The 25,112-nt window shown below is 41.5% G+C and overlaps 2 protein-coding genes and 1 long non-coding RNA gene across 4 annotated transcripts; 1 reads left to right on the forward strand and 2 right to left on the reverse strand.

The window, feature by feature from the left end:
• Positions 1-83: 83 nt before the first annotated feature.
• Positions 84-5,369, forward strand: lacc1 (laccase (multicopper oxidoreductase) domain containing 1). Its single transcript, XM_084725474.1, has 5 exons — positions 84-714; positions 1,627-1,805; positions 3,654-3,819; positions 4,051-4,276; positions 5,048-5,369. The coding sequence occupies exons 1-5, from the start codon at positions 219-221 to the stop codon at positions 5,256-5,258; spliced, it is 1,278 nt and encodes a 425-aa protein (XP_084581600.1). The 5' UTR covers positions 84-218; the 3' UTR covers positions 5,259-5,369.
• Positions 1,700-3,728, reverse strand: LOC146323261 (uncharacterized). Its single transcript, XR_014771334.1, has 3 exons — positions 3,588-3,728; positions 3,448-3,481; positions 1,700-1,833 (listed from the first exon to the last, which is right to left on the reverse strand). It is a non-coding gene; the product is annotated as an uncharacterized LOC146323261 (long non-coding RNA).
• lmln (leishmanolysin-like (metallopeptidase M8 family)) lies at positions 4,159-23,982 on the reverse strand. 2 transcript variants are annotated; one of them, XM_084725473.1, is made up of 17 exons: positions 23,358-23,982; positions 21,830-21,933; positions 21,604-21,634; positions 21,417-21,499; positions 20,815-20,932; positions 19,526-19,704; positions 19,328-19,433; positions 18,790-18,884; positions 17,885-18,002; positions 16,872-16,979; positions 16,601-16,788; positions 16,224-16,356; positions 15,715-15,874; positions 14,996-15,126; positions 14,701-14,911; positions 14,197-14,339; positions 4,159-4,295 (listed from the first exon to the last, which is right to left on the reverse strand). In XM_084725473.1, the coding sequence occupies exons 1-16, from the start codon at positions 23,490-23,492 to the stop codon at positions 14,239-14,241; spliced, it is 2,001 nt and encodes a 666-aa protein (XP_084581599.1). In that variant the 5' UTR covers positions 23,493-23,982; the 3' UTR covers positions 4,159-4,295; positions 14,197-14,238. The 2 variants fall into 2 exon arrangements, with proteins under 2 accessions (XP_084581599.1, XP_084581598.1); XM_084725472.1 differs by lacking the exon at positions 4,159-4,295 and having other exon boundaries at positions 14,151-14,339.
• Between the last annotated feature and the right edge of the window lie 1,130 nt (positions 23,983-25,112).

Raw genomic sequence — 25,112 nt, forward strand, 5'->3', positions numbered from 1 at the left:
GCAGAACTGGAGGAAGCGGCCCTGAGGAGAATTTCCAGTCCGTGTCAGGGCTTTCCAGTGTGGGCGGAGCCAGGCTGCAGGAGGACGGTGCAGGAAGTGGAGACTCTGCAGAACTCTGCGAGGTTGTCAAACATATTCCTGTGTGTCTCTGACGCGGACAGGCAGCAGCTCATGTCAGCGCTCCTCTGTGTTTTAAACATCCCCTCCGACTGTCTGCGATGACTGAGGCCGTGCTGGTGGACCTGATCCACGGCTGCTGTCCCGCCTGCGCCGGCGAGTCCCTGCAGGAGTTCGACCCCTCATCAGCGCCGCATGTGTTCCTGTTGTGCGGGGAACGACACCGGGACGAAAACGGCTTAGCGGGCGCGTGCGGGAGCGTGCACGTGCTGGACCGGGGCTCCACGGCGGAGTGTTTGTTCCGGTTCAAGCAGACCGTGGACCAGCTGGACCTGAGCTCCGTCACCGTCCTCACGTCCCCGCGGGGCCGAGAGGCGCTGCGGGTGTACCAGGAGCAGCTCTTCACGGCCGTGTACACCTTCAATTACAAGGTGAGGTCTGTGGACGAGCTCACCTGTCCGAGCTGCAGAGGCTCCGCCCACACGGACGCACCTGACGGAGAAGACAGAATCCACGAAGAAGAAGTGTCCAAGTTTCTGCAGCAGCTGCCTGCGCTGAAGGGACCAATCACAGTCCTGAAGTCAACACTCATTCCAGGTCGGTTTAATACAATGTTACAAAGAAAAACATGCTCTTCCCAAATATTATCACAAAAATGTGTGGGTTTTTTTGGAGCAAACACTTTGAACAGATCACTGTTGTGCGTTTATTTTTGTCATAAATGTTCTGTCATTGACTAATGAGAAGAGAACTCACACCAAACTCCATTCAAATATTTATCCATTTAATGATAATGCAAAAATAACCCAAACCAAACTCCATTCAAGTATTATGTAATTTAAGGGAAATGTGAGAGGGTCCCATGACATCGTGTGAAGAACCAACACAGAACTATATTCAAGTAGTTTAAAATTTGATTATAACCTGAGACAAACCAGTACAAAACTACAGAGAGAACACGATGAACCTACACCAAACTACAGTCAATTATCATCCAATTTAATGATAAAGAACCTGAACCAAACCTCATTCAGATGTTTCCTAATTAAATGAAGAACCCATGTCAAACTCCTTTTAAGTTTCTACCAATTAAAAAAAAATTAGACAAATCCAAAACAAACTTCATCTAAGTATCTACCATTTTAGTTTTGCTTTTGCTTTTAATTAAGACATTTCACTTTTTGTCATATCATGTTATATCTCTGCTGCCATCTGGAGCGTCACAAGGTCCAAACCCTGTACCAAACCTGAGTCAGGAAAAACTATTGTCTGTTATTCAGTTCTGTTTAACTCTTTCTGTTCTAGTTAGTATTTTATTCCTCAGTGTAATCTGTTGACAAGGCTTTAAAACAGCACATGTTCTCAGGTAACTCAACCTGTATAAATAAAGTCAAAAGCAACATTACTAAATGACAGATGACAGATTTTTGAATGGAGATTGGTGTGACTGTCCTTAGAAAACAAACAGCAGTTTTTATGACGTTCTCTTTCTTTCCTTCTCTCTCTCAGACTGTTTCGGTCACGGCTTCAGCACTCGTGCAGGCGGCGTGTCCTACATCCCGACGCTGTCCTCCTTGAATCTGTTCAGCAGCAGCAAGAGGAGGGACCCCGGGGCCGTGGTGCGGGAGAACAGACGGCGTCTGGCCCTCCACGCTGGTTTCCACCCTCAGCCGCTGCATCTCTCCAAGGTACCGAACTGTCTTCACATGAACTGTCCTGTACAACACAAGATTATACATGTGCTCACTCCAAAGCCATCAGACTCCTCAGACAAAAACAATAATTTTAAGTCTCATTTTGCATTTTTACAGGGCCAGCGTTGAACTTTTGTCATGTTAAAACTGATGATTATTGATTGTTTGGTGATGAAATGTCACAAAGTACTGGAATACCAGAGGTGTGGACTCAAATCAGACTCCAGTCACAAATTGAATGACTTCAGACTTGACAAAATGCAACAGGATTGGCAACTTCACTTGGGCTTTAAGGCTGGTTTTACATGGTGAAACTTTCATGCAACTAGTGGCAGGCTGCAAACTGCATGAAACACAATTGCAACTTGTCAGTTACGTGAAGCAGTTCAAAAATAATAAATAATAAGTCTCATGCAACACAGTTTAACACTTAATAAAGGCTGAAGACGTTCAAGTTCCATTTCCTGATGAGCAAAGTATTGTAAAACTGACAGATTTTTGAATGGAGATTGGTGTGACTGACTTATTTCACTAAAATTAGCTGTTTAGATTGGTAATTTTTTTTTAAATTATTATTTTCTTGATAGATTATATCAAATTGAAAGTGACATTGTAACTATGTTTGCAACTTTGTTTATTATTTCATATCATTTTCTCTGACAGTCATTGACCACTGAGCTCTCTACCACTGTAACACTGTAATTTAAAGGCATTCTGTATTTGAGGTGGTGTGTCTCCTCAGATTGGACATCGTCCAACTCTGCTGGTTACTCAGAGAGAGCTTGATCCAGTGAGCGTCCGGTGGGTGTGTGGGCCCTTTGTTTCAAGGAAAATAATCAACTAGCTCTTTGTTGCCAACTTCTGACATCAGTATGATATTGTATCTTGGAGTATGATTATATGCCAGGGGACTCTTCACCCTGGTAACCAAGAAATTGTAGGAGAGTTCACCTTTCTGTGCACGCCGGAGATCAGAGACTCAACTCATGTCTGTGCAGCAGCCTAGGAGGAAATACGTTTTCAAAAGGGTCTGAGTTCAGCACTCAGTACTGGTGTAGCTTCCTGTAAACCTATATGTGAATCTCTGTGGTTTTGAACTGAAATTTCTCTCCTGAGTCTCTGTTTTTACTCTGAAGTGTCCCCTTTATTTTACTTTCATATTTGCTTCCAGCTGATAGGATCTGTGTCAAGGCACTGCTTATGAAAATACAATATTTCCTGGTTTTGCTGCTTTATAATTAAAGCTTTTGTTGTCAAGAATTTACAGGAAATGGCATGTGGTTGACCCCAGACGAGCCAGTATAAAACCACACCTTTAAGACGGTAGAACAGATGCAGATTCCTGCAGCGCTGAGCTGACGAGCTGAGTCAAAGTGAGGCAGTAATCTTCTGGTTGACTCTGACAGTGAAAAACTGTCAAACAAATACATCTGAATCAAAGAGGTGATGCTAGACCGTGACATTAACTGTCAACAATAGCTGTCATAGGAACATTCAAGATATTGTTGCCATGGAAACAAACCCCCCACATGTTACGAACACATTATGTGCACACAGGGACCTTTGACTTTGTTTAGGATTTGACACTCTAAGTTTAGAACTTGGCTTGGGACTTGAGGGAAAAGACTTTACTTACTTGTGACTTGCAGAACAATGACTTGGTCCAACCTCTGCAAAAAAAAAAAGGTCCATCACCATTATCAGAACCTAATGTGATGTTTTCAGATTTCTAGTTTTGTGCTTCCATCAGTCTGAACCATAAAATATTAAGTTTACCATCAACACTAAGAAACCAGTTAGACGCTGACTGTTGGCGCTGACGTGTCGTCTGGTTTCCTGCAGGTGAACCACGCCAACGATGTTTGGGTTCTGGGGAAAGCTGAGCCGGAGAGCTACGACGCCATGGTGACCAATCAGACGGGGGTGGTTTTAGCAGCTCCGGGAGCCGACTGCCTGCCGATCCTGTTCGCCGATCCCGTGTCGAAGGTCATCGGAGCCGCTCATGCAGGTGGACGGTTTGCTCGTTTATCTCCAGAATATGTCGAACCTGAATGATGTCGAGGTGGATCTAATCTTATGAACTGCTGGGTAGTTTCATCTAATCTAACTGGTCACGTTGTAAAATCTTCACCTGTACAGAAACCGACGCTGTCAGATAAATGAAGTGCAGTAAAAAGAACAACGCTTCCTCTGAGATGTAGTAGAATTGCAGTACTTACTCTCCAACACCGGTCCTCAGGTTGGAGAGGGACCCTGATGGGGGTTGCTACGGCGACGGTGGAGGCCATGGTGACAGAGTTCGGTTCTCGTGCGAGCGACATCTTGGTGGCCGTGGGCCCGTCGGTGGGGGCGTGCTGTTTCACCCTGGACAGAGATCACGCGCTGGACTTCAGCAGCATCCATCCAGACTGTGTCCCTGATCCCGAGTCAGCCAGACCGCACGTCAACATCCGCCTCGCCAACAGGTTGCAGTGATTCACAGTTCTTGAAAAACATTGAAAAAAGTGTTTTATTGACGGTTCTGTTTTATAATGACTGCTGACTCCTCACTTCTCTTAAATGGCAGTGGCAAGTCATCGAGAACTGATCGGCTAAAAACAAAGCTGACCCCACATGTTGCAGGACACATTTTGTAAATAAATAACAAAATGTTCAAAATAATATTCTAAACAAATATCAAACAACAAAATGTTCTCCATAAAACACAAAATATTCTAAATAAATAATAAAACGCTCTAAATAAATAAATAACAAAATGTTCCACATAAACACAAAATGTTCAAAATACACAATAAAATCTTCAAAATAAACAACAAAAACATCTGTTTAACAACAATATGCTCTAAAACTTTCTACGTAAAAAAACAAAACAGTCTAAATAAAAATTGAAATGTTATGAGAAGTTTGGACTCATCATCTTTTGTTTCCATATTAAATTTATACAGTTAGATGAACTCGTCATCCTTTGTCTTACCTTTATTTGTTGTATTTTTTAAGTTTTGCCTTAAGCTCCCATAATTCTTTGGGAGACACAAACATGAATCATAATGATACCATGGATTCAGTGTGTTAGTTGTAGGATAAATCTTCTCTATTTGTTTATATTCAGTCAAATTAAAGGTGTTGTGAATGAGCTGTCAGCAGCTCCTGTTATCGTTAATAATTTATTTGTTGGTGACATTAGAGATAACAAATACTGTCACTAATTGAGTCAAATGTCCAACTTCCTGCCCCAGAATTCTCCTTCAGAGAGGCGGCGTCCTGCCTGAACACATCCACGACGACACGGTGACGCAGCGGCCCTGCGTGACGCCCTGCACGTCCTGTCACCCCGAGGCCTTCTTCTCCCACGTCAGAGATGGAGTTAACTTCGGCACCCAGGTGGGCTTCCTGTGGGTCAAGGGGACGGAGGAACTGACCCGACCTGCGTCCGACAGGACAGTCTGACCGGAGAGACGTAAAGCTGCAGCACCTGTGATGTTTTGGACTGTTGAACAGGTAGAAACACCTGCAGACGTCTGGAGGAAATACTCAGAAAATCAGTCTTTGAAGTGTCACACAGTTCTGTCTGTTTGTTAAAGTGAAATATTTAATACGACCTCTCGTGATGAATAACTGCTGCTACATCTGAACAGCGTGTCTCTGTTTAAAACCAGATTAATTTCCATGTCAAACAAACGTTAACTGCACTGTTAATGTTGCAGCTGAGTGGATTTTATAGAACAGGTCCAAATTAAGTTCAGCAGCTGTTGATAATGTGCCTGTAATGAGCAGTTCAGGTGCAGGCAGGAGACGTGGGAAATACGGCCGCTGTGGGTTTATCAAACAGAACTGGTTGGTTGGAAACATCTTGAAATGAAGTTTTTTTTTGTATGCATGTAAATTGTAAAATATTCAAGATACACATTTCTAGTAATTGTACATTTAATTCTTGCATGTTTGAATATTTTTCCTTTTACAAAATTTACATCTACTAAAACACAGTAATATATAACATGATAAAAAGGTGTATATTGACCATAGTTTTTTATGAGATTCAATGTATTTTGATTCCAGTTTTTCTTTGTAAAGGGCATAATGATCATACCGTTTTAGTTAGGATTCATTGAGGTAAACACTATCAGAACATCTAAGCTGATAACTAAGTAAACTTTATTTTTGACAAAATGTCATATTTCAGTTGAGTTAGAGAGTTATGGTAGTAACAGATTTATAAGTTTTATATTTCAGCTGGTATTCATCACATTACAGAATGTTAATTGACATGGAGTTTATACAGAAATATTTTTGATTTGCATAACATAATAAAATTTTGTTTATTTCCCCCAAAATAAAGGATTAAGTGTTCCATTTTGTCACTAATGAAACAGTCGTGTCACAAGTGAAATTTCATCACGTTTTAGCAGTGACTGTTTCGGGTTAGATAATTTCTGAAAGATGCCAGTCAGCACACGATTAGCTAGCACAGTCCTGAACAGCTGTTCTTATCTGTAACAGCCTGACTTCCTGATCAAAACTGTAGCTGTGCGGCAAAACTCAGCCTCGACACATGGACTCAAACTTACACCGTTCTGGTCGTGTCATGGAAATTTTTACATGAAAGAAAGAAAAGACTCACAACACACTTTAAAAACGAGCAGAAAAATCATTTTAGGATCATTTTTATATGTTAAAATTCAGGATACAGCTACCTCCCAATTCAAAGTACCTTACAAATAACCATTTTATATATATGTTCAGCTTACTGCTCTCTCCAATATTATTTTGGTTTGCAATAGATAACAAGTAAACATCTAGGATTTTCACTCTTAAATGCTTTTTAAATGTTTTTTGGTTGTGATGCAGCAGTTTGCACCAGTTTGGTAGAATAACCCATATTTGTGGCTAAAGCGACAAATATTATGACCTTTGAATTAAAAGGATGTGTGAACAATCTGAGAGGTTTTGAGATACTGAGGTCTTGCATATAAAAACGGAGCGACTGTAAAACATTCAGATGTAATTAAACTGAATGAATGTAAAACATCAGATTAAAGAAAGACAGAACACGGATGTCTCTGGGATACAGACAGCATTTATTTTGACAAATATCTCAGAGTTGTCTTGATTTGTCTTAAAAAGCAGCCCTTTTTTCTAAAAAATAAATAAATAAAATAAAAACAACGCAAAGTGTTTCACCAAAGGACTCAATGTGTTTCTGAGGAAACCCTCAGAAACAGCTGGAGTTTTCACCGAAGCTGACTTTAAGACTTGATATCAAACAAAATCATCTCAGTACAACTTCAGTCCATCATCACAGTAAACAGCTTAATCACACACACAAAAATAATAAAGTAAAACAGAATCTCCTTCAGCCAAATGAGTGTACAGTCAGTTTTAGGTGAAATGCCCCTTTAAAACATTAAAAAAGCGGACTGAGGACAAGTCGTCTGTCTCAGTCTGCTGTACGTGACTAACAGTAATGACACGAAGCTCTACAGTGCATGAATTTAAAAAGTTCTGTGATATAAATAATAAAAGTTCCACCTGTAAACAAACAACCAGCAGTTCATCGTGTTCCACCTCAGTTTGAACAGAACCGTCTTTAAGAACCTGACAGACACGTGGAAAAATACATTTGTTAGTTTCAATAAATGGCAACACTTTATTTGAAAGGGTGTGCGTAAGACTGTCATTACACTGTCATAACCATGTTATAACACCTGTTATGTTATAGACAGACGGAGGCCAGTTTGATGACGAGGGTTTGGCTCCTGGTACCACAGGGCTGAGTCAGCTAATGAGGCGGCTCATACCACAGCTAACAGAGCTAACAGAGCTAACAAGCTAACTCCAGCTACAGAAAAGAGATAAGCTGACAGCGGTTCTTTAGCAACAAGTAAACTATCTATCTGCTGTTTGTCTCTTTGGTACTGTCCTCTGTCGTCAAACTGGCTTTATAACATTTAATGACATGTACCAATGGTATCACTTCAGCTGACGCCCAGGGACCAGCTGGACCAACAGGACTTAGGCCTGGTCTAAAGCTAAGTCAGTCATAACTTGCCATTCTAAGTCAAATAGTTGCACCACCAGTTGCACCATCAAGGCTTAAACCTTCTTCCTGCTAAGACCAGAAGTAAATCTTATGCCTGGTCAGCAGACATAAAGTCAGAATCCAGCCTGATTACAGATACATACAGCCTGTTGTCACTGATACCTTCTATTCTGTGCCATGAACACTCAAGGAGTGAAATGAGCTAAAATAGACAGTGTCACTGACATCTGTCCATCTATTTTACTGAAAGAAACATCATTTATGTCCTCCATTATTTCTCTCCAAGTCCACTGCTTATTATTTATTATGATGGACTGCTCAGCAGTCAGCAATTCCTTGTACTGGCTGTCAATGCAAGACAAAACAGCCTTTTGTTTGTCTTTGATCCTCTGTAACGTTGCCACAAATTAGAGATCATCACCTACAAATCAGCAAGACACGACGCACGACACACGCTGCCAGGCAACAGTCAGAGTCTTGTGAGCATTCACATGTTTGTGCGTTGTTAAGACCAGGCGTGGTTGAGATTAGGCTGAAGATTGGTTGGTCCGACCAACATTAAGTTCATTCTAAAGACTGGTCTTAACAAAACTGATTTAGCAGTTAGGACCAGGCTTAGTAAAGAGTAGCTGGTGCAACCCGCTCCTGGAAATTATTCATGACAAAGTATTTGGTAGTGTAATAAAATATACCACTGAAGGAAAATATTCATGACACACTTGACACAATGGTCTCATGATGGCCAGCGACAAAACCAACCACATGTGAAAGTTTAATGATAATGTCAAGTTGTCATAACAAAGGCATCTTGGCCAAATGACACTTGATGACAATGGTCATGAAGACTGGTGACATGACAGTCTAATGACAGTCTTATACACACCCCTTCAAATAAAGTTTTACCCAATTAATAAAATAAAAATAGAAACTGCTCCTTCAGTTCCTCCAGTCTGGTCACAGCAAACGACGTATGAATAATGCCAACGTCTTCAGTCATTTCACGCCATTTAGTCTGAAATGCTGAGTGTAAATAAAGATGGACGACACGTCTCCACTTCCTGCTAACATACAAAAATGAAGCCGAGATATTGCGGATATGAGCGCCGCCATCTTGTGCTGCTGCCGTCATTTGAAACCAAAGTGTGTAGAGCAGTGGTCAGGGTTGGAGCCGCAGTATCGAGGTCCTGCGCTCACGCCCAGCTGACTCAGTCGTGAGCCTGGTTCGGATGTCAATCATGAGGGGAAAACCTCTTTATAAAGCATCAAGTAACTAATTAAAATTAAACTAATGAGAAAAATTAACACTCAAACAAACAGTGTGATAAGATCTAGCTAAAATGACAGAAACCATCTTTGGGAAACATTTATTTTATGTGTTGATTTTTTCAGTTTGTCCCATCTGCTAACATGGAAGGGGGTGGGACTTATTACCTATACTGCAGCCAGCCACCAGGGGGCGATCGAGATGTTATGGCTTCACCTTTGGGGAGCTGTCATGTCGTCCATCTTTATAGATGTCAATGGTCTGTACTGACTTGTATTGTTAAAAGATGGCAAATCATTTTAAATGTTAATGTCAACAACGAAAAAAAAAGTCAAGTGATGTAGTGAAAAGAGTGACACATGGAGGAGGAGAGTGGATGAACGAGTTATTTTAAATTACATGAGACCTTCAACATTAAGGCCAGTTCAGTTGCTTTAGTGTTTCATCTTAAAATAATACTAATAATAACCATGAAGCTGCAGTTTAACATGAATGAACAAGCTACAGTAAAATACAACAGAAGAAGAAGTTTCACTCCAAAAATACAACAGCATCTGGACCAAGCTCATTATATAAAATGAGAATGCAGCATTTAGGAATGAAAAGCTTAAATGAGGCTCCAGTGTTGCCTTGGAAACAGAACGTGTGACTAAACCATCTCAGCTCAAAGGTCCACTAACTCGTTTGGAGCTTTTTTCCACATTATATTCTTGCACAAACATGAGATTCTGTTGTTTTAAAACAGCCCGCTGGTGTAAAAACAAAACAAGATGAAACAACAGCTGCCTGCCGTCACACTGCAGCTTCAAACTCATCTTTAACCTGAAGTGAACTTCCATTCAAAGATTAAAAATATTTTCCTTGTAGTGTATCATCAACCCACCATCACACAACTGACAAGTTCAACCTCTAAGAGCATGCTGACAGTGAACGCAACCTTCCTCCCACAGTGCTGTGGATAAAACCAATCATAATTAACCCATGATGCAGTTCACTGCTCACTAATAAAACGTTTCTCTTAAACACTGTGTCTCTTTGTAATAAAACTGTTTTATAATGTATTTAAATTGTACATTTTAACTCCTTTTTGATAATAAGCACCATTGGTTTCACTGTGGCACCAACATGTTTGTCTATTGTGCAGGTCTGGAAACTGGAAACTCAACCAACCCAGGTGTGTGTCAAACGTTTAGCCAATCCCATGATCCTTCAGGATGATGATGACAATCAGTGGTATCAAGCCTGCAGAAACTGTAATTTTGGTTTTATTGCTTAGACGTTAGATATCTGCTGCTGAAACCACCTCAGGACAACGTCGATGAAAGGAATTTTGTTTGTGGTGGCAGCAAAACACTAAGAAATAACTTTGTAAGATACTCCAGATAAAAATCTTGTAGTCCTGATCAAGGACAGCTCATACTGCTAATCAAAGTTGTGGATAGACGCTGCAGTTGCTCAGGCATTCACTCACTGGGTGCCCACTACGGTATCATGGTGTCCGCTATTTGCGTTTTTAAAGTCCCCAGGAAACAAGAAGAACCTCTGAGCTGCAACCTACACCCTGAAAATGGCAAATTAGCACCTGGGATGCTAATAGCACAAATATAAACAAGCTAACAGCTGTTACCTTTTCTTTTGCAGTGATGTAGTCATTTTAATGCCAGAGCTCGCCTCCCAACATGCAAATGTTCCACCAAAACAAGTTCTCCCATGACGCTATTTGCAGCAGCACCGTCGCTGCATCCTGGGCTTAGCTCCGCCCAAAATAATTGTGATAGGTTTAAAGAAACGCAAAAACAAGGCAGGGTGTTTTTCTCCCCTTATAGCACAGAGCCAGAGCTTTCTCCAGAGCTGAGTGCTGTGGAGAGACGTCTGGCTATGTGAAACTATGAAAACTGTTACTGTTCACAAATGCCAATCAGTCTGGAGGCACGGATCAGTTCTTCAGCATCATTTTGATCGATAAGTGGTCGTACTTTAGGTGTTTCTAAGGTGGAAAAAAAGATGTTTTCGTTGCTTGTTAATGTGCGACTGAAAGCTTAGATGTTTGGACTAGGGTGGACTAGTAGGATTAAAGTTTGGTTCTTGCTCAGCTCAGCATGTTTAAACTGGTAATGACAACGCTGATCAATGTGGCAATGTTTGACTCTGCATGGCCAAAAGTGCCAATGGAAAAGCCCTCCATTTACCCCCAGTTTAACCCGTCCATACATCAGATTTTTTAAATACTGTGGCAAGAACTAGGCAGAAATCAATGGTATAATAGAGCTTTCTCAGTCAGAATTCATGATTTTTGTGTTAATTAACACAGGAATAATATCATTTTTGTATTTTCAACAAACTTCCTGCAACCTATGTAATGAAGGCTTCAGTGTGTCAGGGTTTAGAAAGCTGGCTATCCAGGCTAAAAAAAAAAAACTATCATCATCAGCTTGATACCACTGAGTAAAAGTGAGGAAAATGTGTATGCTGATTTGTTCAGTTTGGGTGAACTGCCCCTTTAATCTAAATGCATTCAATACTGCTGTGAAGAATAATGAGACAACGCTAAACATGATGACAAACACCTTCAACCATCGTGTTGGATCAGTGAGAGCTGGAATGTAAAATGGAGAGATGAATAATTTCAACAGGTTTTATGAACGAGTGAACTGTCGTGTCGGGATTTACTTTCTTTGTGGGGAAAATTAAAAAAACCCTGTCATCGTCATCATCATCATCGTCATCAAACTATGGCTTGTTCAGGTTTTCATTGTTCGAGTGTGCATGGCTTATTCTTCCTCTGAGTCCTCTACTCTGTATACATTTGTTCAAAATGTTAAATAAAAACAGGAGAAAATCTGCTCCGCTCCCAGCAGAACGCCGGCATCCCGATCACTGTTTGGGTGAGGCATGAAAACGATCTGATTGGTCAAATCTCACTGTCAATCAACAGATTAACGGCCTTGGTCCTTACAAACAAAAAGAGCTATCATGCTTTTTTTGTTCCTGCTCCTTCCGTGTTTTTACGGTGATCTAAATGACTGATTCTACTTCATGGTGTTAAATGCTAATCATCTGTCCATGCAGTCCAGTACAACAACACCACACCACCAACCACACGCAAACACAACAGCCTCCAAAAACACCACCAAACAGAATCATCTCCTCTCTCTTTAACTTTTAAAGTTGGGGTTCATATCAAGGCCTGCTGTTTTGTACTTGTTCCTTTGTATTTACACACATTCAATTTAAGGGCCACAGCCTTGTTGGGTCCAAGAGAGAGAGCTGAAGTCCCTCCCCTTCCTGTGGAACCACCATGGCACCTTATTTCAGAAAAAATCTGTACAGTAATAAACGGAAAGAGACAGATCTTGTTTTGATCCCATTCGAACTGCGTCATGAATTACACATGTGATGTTTGTCAATTTAAAAGATAACTTGGCAAGTTGAGAAAACTGCAGTTTGTTGAAGCATAAGAGTGTAAAATATTTGGAATTACAGAGACTACACATCCAGTGAAAATATCTAATTTTCTTATTGTCACTGATGACGTGTTTATCACTGATACATATCGTAGATGTGTTATGCCTCTCCAGTGGCTCCCTGAGGCTTTGACAGAAAATTAGATAGAAATTAATAACTGTTTAATAGGTAATTCTTATCATTTTTATTATTTATATTTCCTCTAGTTCATACTGGTTTACTTACATTTGTTATAGATGCTTCTTCATGTTTTGCTACCCATCTTGCTGCTCTGACACAATGTGGGACTAATAAAGGATTGTCTTATCGTAGTTCACCAAGTAGTTTCTCACTAAACTAGATGATGTAATAAAAACAGACTTTCTTGACTTTTTAAAACTGGCAAACATCACTTGTACCTTTCATGGCACAATGACATAAGATCTGAAATATTTGACTTATTTGATTAAAGTACATGTATTCTCTGAAATAAGATCCCGGGGGGGGGGGGGGGCAGCAGGCATACCAAGACTTTGCCTCCGTATTTCAGCCATTGTTTGGAAACCTTATCTTGAACTGTTGACCCCTAAAACTGCTGGGAGGCTGAACATATTCACACGAAAAAAAAAAAATCACTGCACTCTTCTGTAGATTCTAAAATAAAAACACCCCTGACTCATCACTAAATTACAACAATCCCACAACTGAACTGCCAGAAACTCATTCCTTCATTAATGCGACATGAAATCTGCTCAAAGTAAAGGAAGTAATAAATCTAAACTCAAGTGATCTTAGGAAAGTGTCACATTCATATTTACAGTACAAGTTTTCTGGGTAAAACTCAAAAAAAAAAAAAAAAAAGAAGAAGAAAAAAAAAGAAAAGAAAAATGTACACAGTTACCTCCTGCTGCCACCAGGGGTCCCCAAACTGCACAGATCCCTCTGTCGCCTCAGTCACAGGAAGTACACTGATAGTTCAGCTTAAAAGCACAATTTAAAAAAAAGTGTTTGTTGCTTTATTTCCGCCCAGACGCACAAATACCTAAATTGTCCTCCTTAAGCAGCCGGTGACGACTCTTGTTACATTTCCTCCTGGTTTAGTGTTTGATCGCAGACAGCAGACGGCTGTAAAATCTGCTCTGAATTGTAGTGATTCACAGTCAGTTCCTCTTGATCTTCAAATATATTTGAGCAAGAAAAGATTCAACAGAGAGAAAAAAAAACACATCAGGAAGAGGGGAAAAATTAATCTGGTGAAGCAGGACGATCTGAAGTTGAAGTTCCAGGTGGAATGGCCAAAAAAGAGGCAGATAAAATGTTCAGTCTGGTGTCTCGAACCAGATACGTGATCTGATTTGTTGTTCCAGATGTTCTTCGTGATTCACCGCTTGCTGCACCTGAATGGAGTGTCAGTAAAAAGATCCCTGACAGTGGTAAGAGATGAAGATACGGTCGATTGAGAAAGCGGAGGTCCTGAGGAACGAGTGATGGAGAACGCGAATGGAGACGAAGAACGTAGGAATGATGAAAAGTAGGAGGGGAAGAAGGAAGCATAAAAAGGGAGGAAGAAAGAAAAGTCTGCAGCTTAAGTCCACAGAGGACTGCAGGTGAGTGTTTAGGTCAATAAAATGTCCAGCTACCTTTTGTTTGTCCATAGTGCTCGTGTGTGTGTTTGTGTTTTATCAGCTGCAGTTGCAGAGCAGCAGTCCGGCCACTAGGGGGAGCAGGTTGAGCAGCAGGAGCCACAGAGTGATGGCCAGACCTGGAGAGCTGGAGCACGGGTCTGAAACAAACAAACAAACAAACAAACAGATTCACATGAACATCGGCATTTATTTCAGTGGTCATTAATCTTTTTTTTTTTTTTAATCAATATTCAAACCTGAAAATTAAAAACAATTCACAAGTACCTGAATATCAAGATTCAATTCATTAGATTCAACAAGATTCAACATTTTAACCAGTAGATACGTCTAAAAATCATGGCAATTTTACAAAACCTAGATAGCATAGAAGTAACTCTTACACTGTAAAAGAAAAAGTTGAGAAAACTCATAATTCATTCACTCATTTTTTGAGTTTTGGATCAAACTCTGCAGCATGTAGCCGCATGTAAACGTAAAATGATCACGAGTGAAACTGACCAATGGGGTTACTCCTGGAGGTGTTGATGGGTGGTAGCAGGTGGGGGAGGGGGCAGTCGTCACAGAAGTCGGTGCAGGCGGGGCAGATCAGGACGCCGTTGTAGACCCAGTCGCTGACTCGCACGCTAACGCTCAGCAGCTGACCTTTACGGACGCAGAGGAAGGAGCGATCCTGAACATACACCGTCAGACCCTGAGTCGAGCACGCCACCTGAAAGTGTTTTCACAGCGTGAGTGAGTCTGGCAGCGCAGAAATCAAACCGTTACAACCTGCTGAGGATCGTGTTCGCGGCACCTTATAGCATCCAGAGCCCCAGTCAGGGTACGTCATCTTCCTGGTGCACTGCTCCATGATGAAGGCCGACTTCTGGTACAAACACACAGAGTCCGGTCCGTACTGCTCCGCTCCGTAGTTTCTCCACCAGTCTGAACACAGACACACACACACACACACACACACACACACACACACACACACACACACACACACACACACACACACACACACACACGTAACACTGATGGCTGATTGCTGATGTTGATGATTACTCAGAGAAAAGATATGGACAGATGCAAAGCTGCATCTACAGGGTTTCTCCTTCACTTCTCATGAGGATGTCTAGTCAGTGTTGAAGGTAAATGTAGTCAGCTGAAGTAACAGATTCCTCAGTGCTGCAAGACTGACACATCCAATCCATCGTACGTCAAACAGAATGTCCTACGACACCTGGTCACTGTATGCTGTCAGACACAATTCATGGACTCAATGAAAGTACACAAAGTAGGATACAAGAACAGCACACACTCTGCTTGTGGTGCTTAAAGCAGCACAAAAAAAAATCTTTTTCCAAAAATCATGCCCTGGTTCCTCCAGATACTCGACCTTGTTGTGAGCCGTTCCACGGTCCTGGTAGATTTTTACTGCAGACAGAAAGCAGTTCCTACACAAAACAGCTCGCGACAAAGTGAACTGTCCCTTTAACAACACAGTGTTAACAGCAGTGAGAGGGTTACCTGGCTGGTTCTCAGACACTCTGCAGTACGAGTTCCTCTGATATTCTCCACTCAGGTGCCAGCTGAACTCCTGGCTGAAGGGACAGTAGTCGGCGATCTCCACGGCGCCGCCGAAGAATGACAGCTGATCGGCAGCCACGTCGGGGATCCTCTCAAAATACTGACACACACAAACAGAATGATATATCAACAGACCGCAGTATCATATTTTTAGTAGTAGAGCACATACAGTACAATGAAGTAATATTACAGAAGGATAGTTTCAGCATAGTTTACAGTAGAGCTGAAACAATTTGAACTAATTGATTAATTAGTTGATTAAAAGAAAATTGATCAGAAGTATGTTTATGATTGAAGAGTATCCTGATTATAACTGAAGTTTACTACGATAGAGCGATAAAAAATACTAAAATAGAATATAACAAACATTTAACTGTGCAAATACGGCTCAGTTTGGTCGCACGCCAAAATGAACTGTACAAACAGCCGTGGCTTCTCCGTGTGTGTACCTGATACTCCAGCGGCAGCTCCTGTGGGTATTTCTGCAGGTTGCAGACGGCCACGGCCAGCTGGTCCTGTCTGCAGGTGAGCTGCAGAGGAGACGCTCGCACTGTGTCGCAGTACGGAGTCACAGCGTGTCGCCTGCAACAACAAACATAACACAAACGCAACTGGTGAGGTACTCTGATCTCATACAGTCACATTTCAAATAGCCTGAACTATCCTTTTAATCAACATGTGGTTAAATATAAGTCTGACTGACTGCACAAGTTTTAAAATGACTCGGTTCACCAGAGATTCTTTGTGATCATGAGGAAACAAACTGGCAGAAACACTTCATGTGAAGAGTGGAGTATTATTTATTATTAAAGAGTATTATTTTCACCTCTGTCTCTGTCTGTCCATCCAGAACTTGCAGCTCTTCATGACAAAGTCGCAGCCGAGGCCGCGGCCCCAGTCCAGCCTCTGGGCCAGGCTGTAGTTGGCTCGGTACCAGCCGCTGTCCTCCATGATGGCCAGCGTCAGCCGAGAAAACACTCGGTTCTGGGTGTGGGAGCCCGTCATCGCCTCGTTCTGGCGGAAGAAGAGAAAGTGATGGGGACAAGGAGAAACCCAGATTGCTCACTTCCAGGGTCAGACAGAGAGAGAGCGGTTACCTCCAGCAGCCTCTTCTCCCAGTGGTTCAGTTCAGTCCCTGTCCCTCCCTGGTTCTCCAGCTCCATCCCCTCCAAGATGGGGCAGTTAAAATGTCTCCTCGCCTCCTCCTGAAAACAAAGAGAAGAGCAAACACAGATCTGACAAACACTTACACCTCTGAGAACAGCTTGACTTAACTAAGATGGATGAGCCGTCTCCACTTCCTCCCACTGTACAAACCTGGAGCCAAAACATCCTGAATAGAAGCGCTGCCATCTTCAGTCATCAATCATGACATGAAACACCCTTTTTATGGCTTCAAATAAAACCAAACTGATCAGAAAAATGAACACTTGAACAGACATCAGCGTGATAAGAACTACCTAAAATGACAGAAACCATCTTTGGGGAAAATCTGTTTTGGTTTGGTCCATCTGGGGAGGCAGGATTTATGACCTGTACATGAGTCAGCCACCAGGGGGCGATCAAGATGCTTTGGCTTCACTGTTAGGGAGCTCTCATTTTTTATATATATCCAGTCTGTGGCTGCAACTAACAGTTATTTTCACTATCGATTAATCTGCAGGTTATTTTCTCAATTAATCCTTTAATCTGTGAATTTTTATAAAACACCTGGTATAATTTCCCACAGCTGAGAGAGATGTATTCTAATGTCTTATTTTGTCTGACAGTCCAAAACCCACAGAGGTTCAGTTTACAAGGAAATATGCAGATCAATACATGTGATTTTTATCTTGATGATGTAACGCTGTAATCTTTTTTTTCCTTCAGCTGACATGAATTAGCTGAACTTAGTATCAGGACAGTCACTGAACTTTAATCTTTGCTTTAGAGTCTGACTGATCTGTTGGTCGGGCTCCAATTAGCTTAAAATAAAGACATCCAAGAACATCCAAAAGTAGCACAAATCTCTGGCATTTTCTGCTATTTTGAACAGGTCAAAACACCTCAGCAGGTCGCGTCTCGCAAGCCTGAATGTGGTGTTCAGTGTATGAAGTGTACTGCTTCTTACCACGACACGGGGAGTGACCAGGACGTGGACTTGGTGTCGGACCATCTCTCCTCCTCTGATGTCCCACAGCCTGCTGACCCTCCTGATCACCGCATTGCTCCACTGGTACAGACCCAGGCTGACACACACACACACACACACACACACACGCATGCACGCACGCACACACACACACACACACACACACACACACACACACACACACACAAATTTAAGACGAGAGGTTTTACTTTTTTGTTTTACTTCAAATTATCGAACCATTATATGTCTGATGGTCTCTTCCTCGCTGCAACAAACACATTCACCAAAATGTATGCAAATCAATGCTAGCTCTTTTGCTCTTTTCATTGTAAAAGAGTTGGCAACACTGATCCTGGTCAGATCTTAATGTGGACACTGGAGACACATCTTGAGGTTAAATCATATCCAGATATGATCTGGATGTAAAACATATTTTAATGGCAGGTTGTTAAGGTGGTTCATGCAACTGGGCACAGGTCCTCTCGGTCACTGATGGCAATTAGAGCCAGGATTTGAGGATTTACAGTAAGCTAAAGTGCTAATCTTGATACAAACTCAATTAGTCACTTTTGGTAGATTTTATCAAACCACATATTAAACTTTATTCAGCCTGTCAAGACATTAAACTTGAATGAATCTATAGCTTGTCATGTTTTTACAGCAAACTGCAGGTTCCTTTGGCTCAGATATTTTATCCCTGTTTGTGATTGTTATATGATTCTGTTTGTAGCTGTAATGTGTGAATGTAATTCTGCTGAGGTCGTGTAACAGATAGAATATTTAGAGGAATGTGAGTGGAAAAGGAAAGTACAGACGCAGACTTTGCGCCTCAGCAAACCGAGATGACTTCTTATCAGGCAGACTTCGACACAAACTGTATTCACCTCTCGTTGAAGGCAGGCAGGCCGCTGGCGAAGCGAGGAGTCAGAGGTTTACCCTCGTCGTCATGGTAGAAGGCAAACAGGCCCGCTGAAAACCCCTGGTGGACAGAAGAGAAACAGCACACGAGGTGAACAGAAATCATCCACATACATTCTGTTATGGACTTGGTTAACATGGCCCTTTACTCATAAGTAACTTTCTAAGCTTATTCTATAAGCCAATATTCTGATGTATGAAGTTACAAACAAAGTTAAAAAAAACTCAAATTTAATGAGGGTAAGTGTTGGGTACCAGTTTAAAGCAATCCTGCTTTAAATGAGATTGTACCAGCCGTTTAAAGGAATAAAATTCAAGCATTTTTCAAGCACTTTCAAGGTACCTAAACAAAGATTTTCCAGACTCTCAGAGCCTTTTTCATCACATCTAAATTACTATAAATGCAACTTCAAAGTTGTTCTGTAGATGAAATGATTCAAGTTAAACATTTTCCAAGTTTTCAAGACAAATCCTGGACATGAAGAAAAATGCTGCTGTACTGACCAGAGCATGGATGATCTCATGTTTGACGGTGGAGAGCATCCCTTCAAACTCCTGAGGCTGAGAGGAGATCATGGCAGGACACAGGTTGGCATAGCCTGCTATAGGTCTAAAGGACACAAACACACATTTTATATATTAATAAACACTACACAAATAAAACACTGCTGGCTTTATCATCATGTTGTGGTCCTCCCCCACCTGTCCAGCTCTGCCTCCAGCTGGCAGTAAGCAGCGTAGGCCACTATGTTCTCCTGTCCACAGCGCTCTGTCGTGATGCCGCTGACGTAGAGCACAAAGTCGGATCCTTCCACTCCGGGACCGTCCGGGGGCCCCAAGGGGCCGCATGACTTCCCCGATTCACTGCACACTTTGCATTGCTAGAAGAAAAGCACATGAGACAAGGGTGAGCAAAGGGACTCTTAATTTTAATTAATTTATCATTTGTTTCATTTTTATGAAGATGATGCACAGTTTTATCTTCCTGTCAACCCCAGTGATCCCTGTAGTTTGGTTAAACTGCCGTGAGGTTTTATTTTATTTTCCTTTTCTATTTTAACTCCTCTGCAGTGAGATCGGACAAACCTTTTGTAAATTATAATGAATACGCTGTGAAGCATAAGAGGTTTAACTTTGACATTTTAAATAACAAGCCTCATATGTTCAGCAGTAACAACAGATAGTCAAAGCAGAGGTTGCAGCACTATTATTAGCTTCTGCCCAGCGTCAACAATAAACATAATGAGATTAACATCCCAACAATAAACTCCCTTTATCCTTTTAACCTTCCACTCTCTCTCAGTCATCCCTTCATCCATCCATATCACCATCTGCTTCCTCAATTTGGGCTTTTTCCTTCTGTTAGCAGCCTGCATTCTACTTTTCTCCTCCTTACTCTTCTGCCTCATCATCACACTCAACCCTCCTTCATCTCAGATCACAAAACGTGGTCACTGAACACTCAAAAAATAGCTTAGCATCGAAAATCTGTGCTGGTTAAGCAGGAATTTGGCAGTTCCTCCTTTCATGGGGTGTCCCACAGGGATCAATCTTAGGTTCACTTTTGCTTTTTCATATCTGTAGCCAAAGCATCCAAATGACTCAAGATAGCAGATTCTCTCTACTTTCCTTAACTGACAGGAAGTTCTGACAAGTTATCATCAAAACTGTAAAAAGGAAAAACATCATGGGCTTTACTGTACAAATTGTAAAGCCTCTTGAAGCAAACTGTGATGTGTGATATTAGGCTGTACAAATGAAATTTGATTTGACTTGACAAAGTAAAATAAAATGTGCAAATGTGCAACATTTCACCGACATTTAGTCAGATAATTTTACAAGGAGTCAGATGGAAAAAAAACCTCACAGCTCTTAAGTGTGCTCACATAATTGCAAAATGAACAAAACATGAACCTTGGTTCAGATTTTAAGGTTTGAAAAGGACCTTAAACATGTTATTACACCATCTATTATCCTTAGCCTGTCCTGACCTGCAGGTGGTGCTGTGGTACAACGACGGGGCCGCACCGGGTGACGTCTGCGCAGGCGTCCTGGCAGTAACGATGAGGGTCATCTCTCTTCCTCAGGTACTGATTGGTTGCACATTGTCTGAGATGACAGAGAACAAGCACTGCTGTTAATTAACTCTGCGCGGCGGTTAGAGAACAAATACACTGTTTCAGCTCTCCAGACTGACTTCATCATAAGAAACAAGCTTTTATTTATGGGTAAAGTGTTGCTTCTTTGAGCAGTGCCAAGTGTCAGAGCAACTAGTGGACTGCAAAGGCAAGAAAATATGATACAGGAAGCGACAGACTTTCACTAGACAGAGATGTGAATAAATTATATTCCTAACAAATGATATGTATGTTGCTATGATAAAGTAAGTTTCCTTTATATATTTATTTTACATAATTTCGATTACATGATTCAACTAATTCAGAATTTTTACTGAAGAGAAACATGACGGATGAGACATACATCACAAGCAGATCTAGTCACATGAGTGTTTCTTGAATTTGGTCCATTGTGCAGTGGAACGTCAGCTTTAGTTGAGAGATGAAAATACTGTGATTGGACAGGGGCCACATACCTACTGAGCAGCACAGGCCCCACCCTGCGCCTCACACTGAAGGCCCTCTGCAAGTAATCGATGGCCTGAGGAAACAGCTTATCCTGAGGAGGGACACATGCACACAGACAACAGCACTGTTTCAGTCTGACACACATCTGACCACAGCCCACAAATCACATAGTGTGGTTGGACACAAGTTCCTCACCTTAACCAGTCTCCTCTTGTCTGCAGGAAGCCTGCAGAGAGGAAAACAAAACACATCCTTTACTCTTACATACTGTAGTCACAAAGTGGGGACAACAGGCACATAATTCATACTATCATACTAAATTATGAAATCACAGGCTGCGGCTTTAATTTTTTTTTCATGAGAGTTATAAAGCTTTCACCATTAACTGTCAGCGACTGTAGTGAGCTGCTGCAGTGCTTACTGGTCAACGCTGTAGTCATAGATGATCTTTATCTTCAGCTGAAGGTCGTCAGGGGAGCTTCTTTTAGTCAAACGCTCAGGCTTCAGGTACACATGATGGACAACCTTAAAGAAAGGCAACAAAAGAAACAATAAGAAATCAACATCCAGAAAAAGTGTCTGTTTTTAACATTTAATGAACTCTCAGGTGAAGGCTGAGCAATATGGATCAAATCAAACCAAATCAATGATGTCCACAGTGAAAGGGCAGGTCTGAAGGGGTGTTTGTCCAAGTACAAAATGTCCATAACTTAGCTGTGTTTAAAAAGAAAATAACAAAACCAATTGAAACGTAGGAGGTGTCTTTAGTCTGCAGCCAAGTCAGAGCAAAAAAAAATGCCTATTTCAACTTTAATTATAGTTTGCATTTCCGCTGTTTGATGTTATCATTTTGACCACTGAAAATACTACACAGAACATCTGAGTACATTTTGACGCATTTTGATCAGTTAGTCAACGTTAGGCCGGTGCTTTTACGCTGAAGAAATCTACCCGGAAGTGTTATTTTGGTTGTTGCTAGGGGAACACAGAGCAGGTTTAGGGAGAACAGTTATAACTGAGGAATGATTGGTGCACTCTTTACTCACTAAATGTACCTGACATGACTGACTGCAGGTTGTGGTTACTGTCATTACAATAAACCCTAACGGAGACTGCTGTTAGCCTGTTATCTTGCTAACCAACTGTATTGCAAATCTCAGTTAAATAGCTAACTGAACATGCTACACTATTCTTACATTGGATGTCGCTCAACAACTGATGTTTTATATCATAATGACAATCAACGTTGGCTCTACTGAGTGTCCAGCAATCTATTTCAGAGTAACTTAGAGTAAACTAGTTATCTTATCACATTATATGCACAGAAACATTAATTAGCTACCACAGCTAGCGTCCTAGCTAGCTGAGTCCCTCCGCTGACGTTGAGTCTAAAAGAGAACCCCAGACCGGCGAAAGATCTCGCGAGCGTGATAATTTCATCAAACTATGATCTTTCCCTAATCCTAACAAAGTGTTTTCTGTCCCTAAACCCACCCAGACTTTAACTATAAGGTTGTTATGTTATAAAACATAAATAATTTGTCTAAAATGCACAATGAATAAAGAGCCGGTACAAATCTCGCGAGAGTGGCACAAGTTTAGAGTGCCCCTTTTAGTCACAACCGACGTTGAGCCAACTTAGCCACAGCACCCTGGCAGCGGAGGGTGGTGCTGGAGGGGAACCCTTGATTTTTCGGAACTCTCGTGAGATTTGTACACATTATTTCTTCATATGGCACTTAATACGCACCAACTATGTTTTATAGTGTGACAACGCCTTGGTTCTGACCTGGGTATGCTTAGGGACAAAAGCACTTTGTTAGGATGAGGGAAATAGGTTACAATGATCACTCTCGCGAGCTCTTTCGCGGGTCTGGGGTTCCCTCCTATGCACGACCACAGCGCTATAGCTACGTTAGCTTGGCTGATAAGAACAGAGCAAAGCTCACCTCGCCGGGAGACGGGGCACGGTGTTTGCACGTTCCGTGGCAGCTCACTAACAGCGCCAGCAGGGAGAGGATGAGGGCAGGGCCGAGGAACCAGGACACGGACGGCTTGCCATCCCCGCTCAGCCTCGGCTCCATCCTCCGACCAGCGGGTCTCGGCAGCCCGACGTCAACAGAACCTCCGTCGGCCCCTGTCCGATCCCCTCGGTGCTCGTTTCATTCATCGCTTGCAGGCTGAATCAGAACATGTCAGCATCCCGCAAAAATAGTACAAACTCCTGTCGCTGAAATGTGAAGAGAACAGGCAGCAGAGTGGCCGGGAAAAGGCAAAATCTGCAGCGGGTCCCGCTTTGTGGTTTGTGGCTGTCAGCTGTGAGGAGAAACCGGCGCTCCAAGATCGTCTATTGTCAAGAGGAGTTACTCAGAGGAACAACGAGGACGTGCGCCAGCTGAGCGAACAGGAACAGAACTGTAAAGATCGTCTGTTGAGAAGATGAGTCACCCCTCACTGAAAAATTTTGGGAAAGTAGAAGTCCACTAGGTGTTCTGGTTGTTGTGCGGTGTTCTGCTGTGGTTGATTGTAGACATATTTGCTCTTTATTGTTTTTAATGAACTTTCTTACATTTTATCATTTTGACAGACTTTTTTTTTAGATTTCCCTTTTTTGTGATTTTTACTGTTTATATTGCTGTATATGTTTCTTGCCAGATGCTGTCTGCTAGGTATTTTTCATCATTTCATTGGTATTATTGATATTTTTACATTGTATTGTATATTCTTTCAGCCTGTATGAATGTGAACTCAGTCGATTTTCCATGAATAAACATTTGAAAAACACATTATTAATATTCACCAATGTCCTGTAAATGCCAGACATAGTCTGATAACATCTAAAATTATACATAGGTTGCACTACTCAAAAGAGAAAGTAAAGAGAACTGCTCCCAACTCTGGTTTACTTAAAAAAAAAAAAAAAAAAAAAACCTGCCATGTTGTTTTTGTAGGACAAAGTAAAAATATGTGTGCTTTTACACACCAAAGATGACTGTATCCTACATTTATCTGCAATAAAAGTATTCTTTAAAAAATGCTAATTAGATTATTTTCATCACTTTAATTTGCCGTCATACAGCCCTTTTGGACAGGAAACTGCCGTTATAAAAGCCAAATACTGCTCTCTCGAAAGCCAACCAGAATCCTGTATCAAAAACAGTAATTTTATCTTGCAGAACACTTGAGTTGCTGCTCTGCTGCTTCCTCCATCTGTCACATCACTTAATTGTGAGACTCCAGTGTTTTTTAAACAGTTTTGCATTCACCAAAGTCACACAATACACTAACACATTAACTGATCGAGGCAGCAGTAGACTTCTGTGGGGCAGAATCACTGTTTTTGCCAAAGGAGTCTGGTTGTTTGGAGATACTGTCATTTGCCCTACAGAACGGTGTTTTCCATGGTGTTGGAAAAAGCTGCCTGATGACAAGGGACAGTGGTGAAGATATTCTAAATACAGCATACACTTAAATTGATATTGATTTCTTAAGGAGGCTAAAATGTTTTGTTGCTGACCCTGTCCATAGAGGCACGTTGCTCATCTTCCTCTCTGTTTCTCCAAACTGAGGATGTCTTGACCACCATCTACTGTAACTAATACACTGACTATGGATACAAGCACACTTCAAATAATCTGCACTGTCCCTTTAACAATGAGTGTGTAAAAAGGTAAAGTAGAAAACACGACCAAACACAGCAGCAG

Source organism: Lutjanus erythropterus, chromosome 8 (genome assembly GCF_056507025.1).
Source record: "Lutjanus erythropterus isolate fLutEry1 chromosome 8, fLutEry1.hap2, whole genome shotgun sequence".
NCBI lineage: Eukaryota > Metazoa > Chordata > Actinopteri > Lutjaniformes > Lutjanidae > Lutjanus > Lutjanus erythropterus.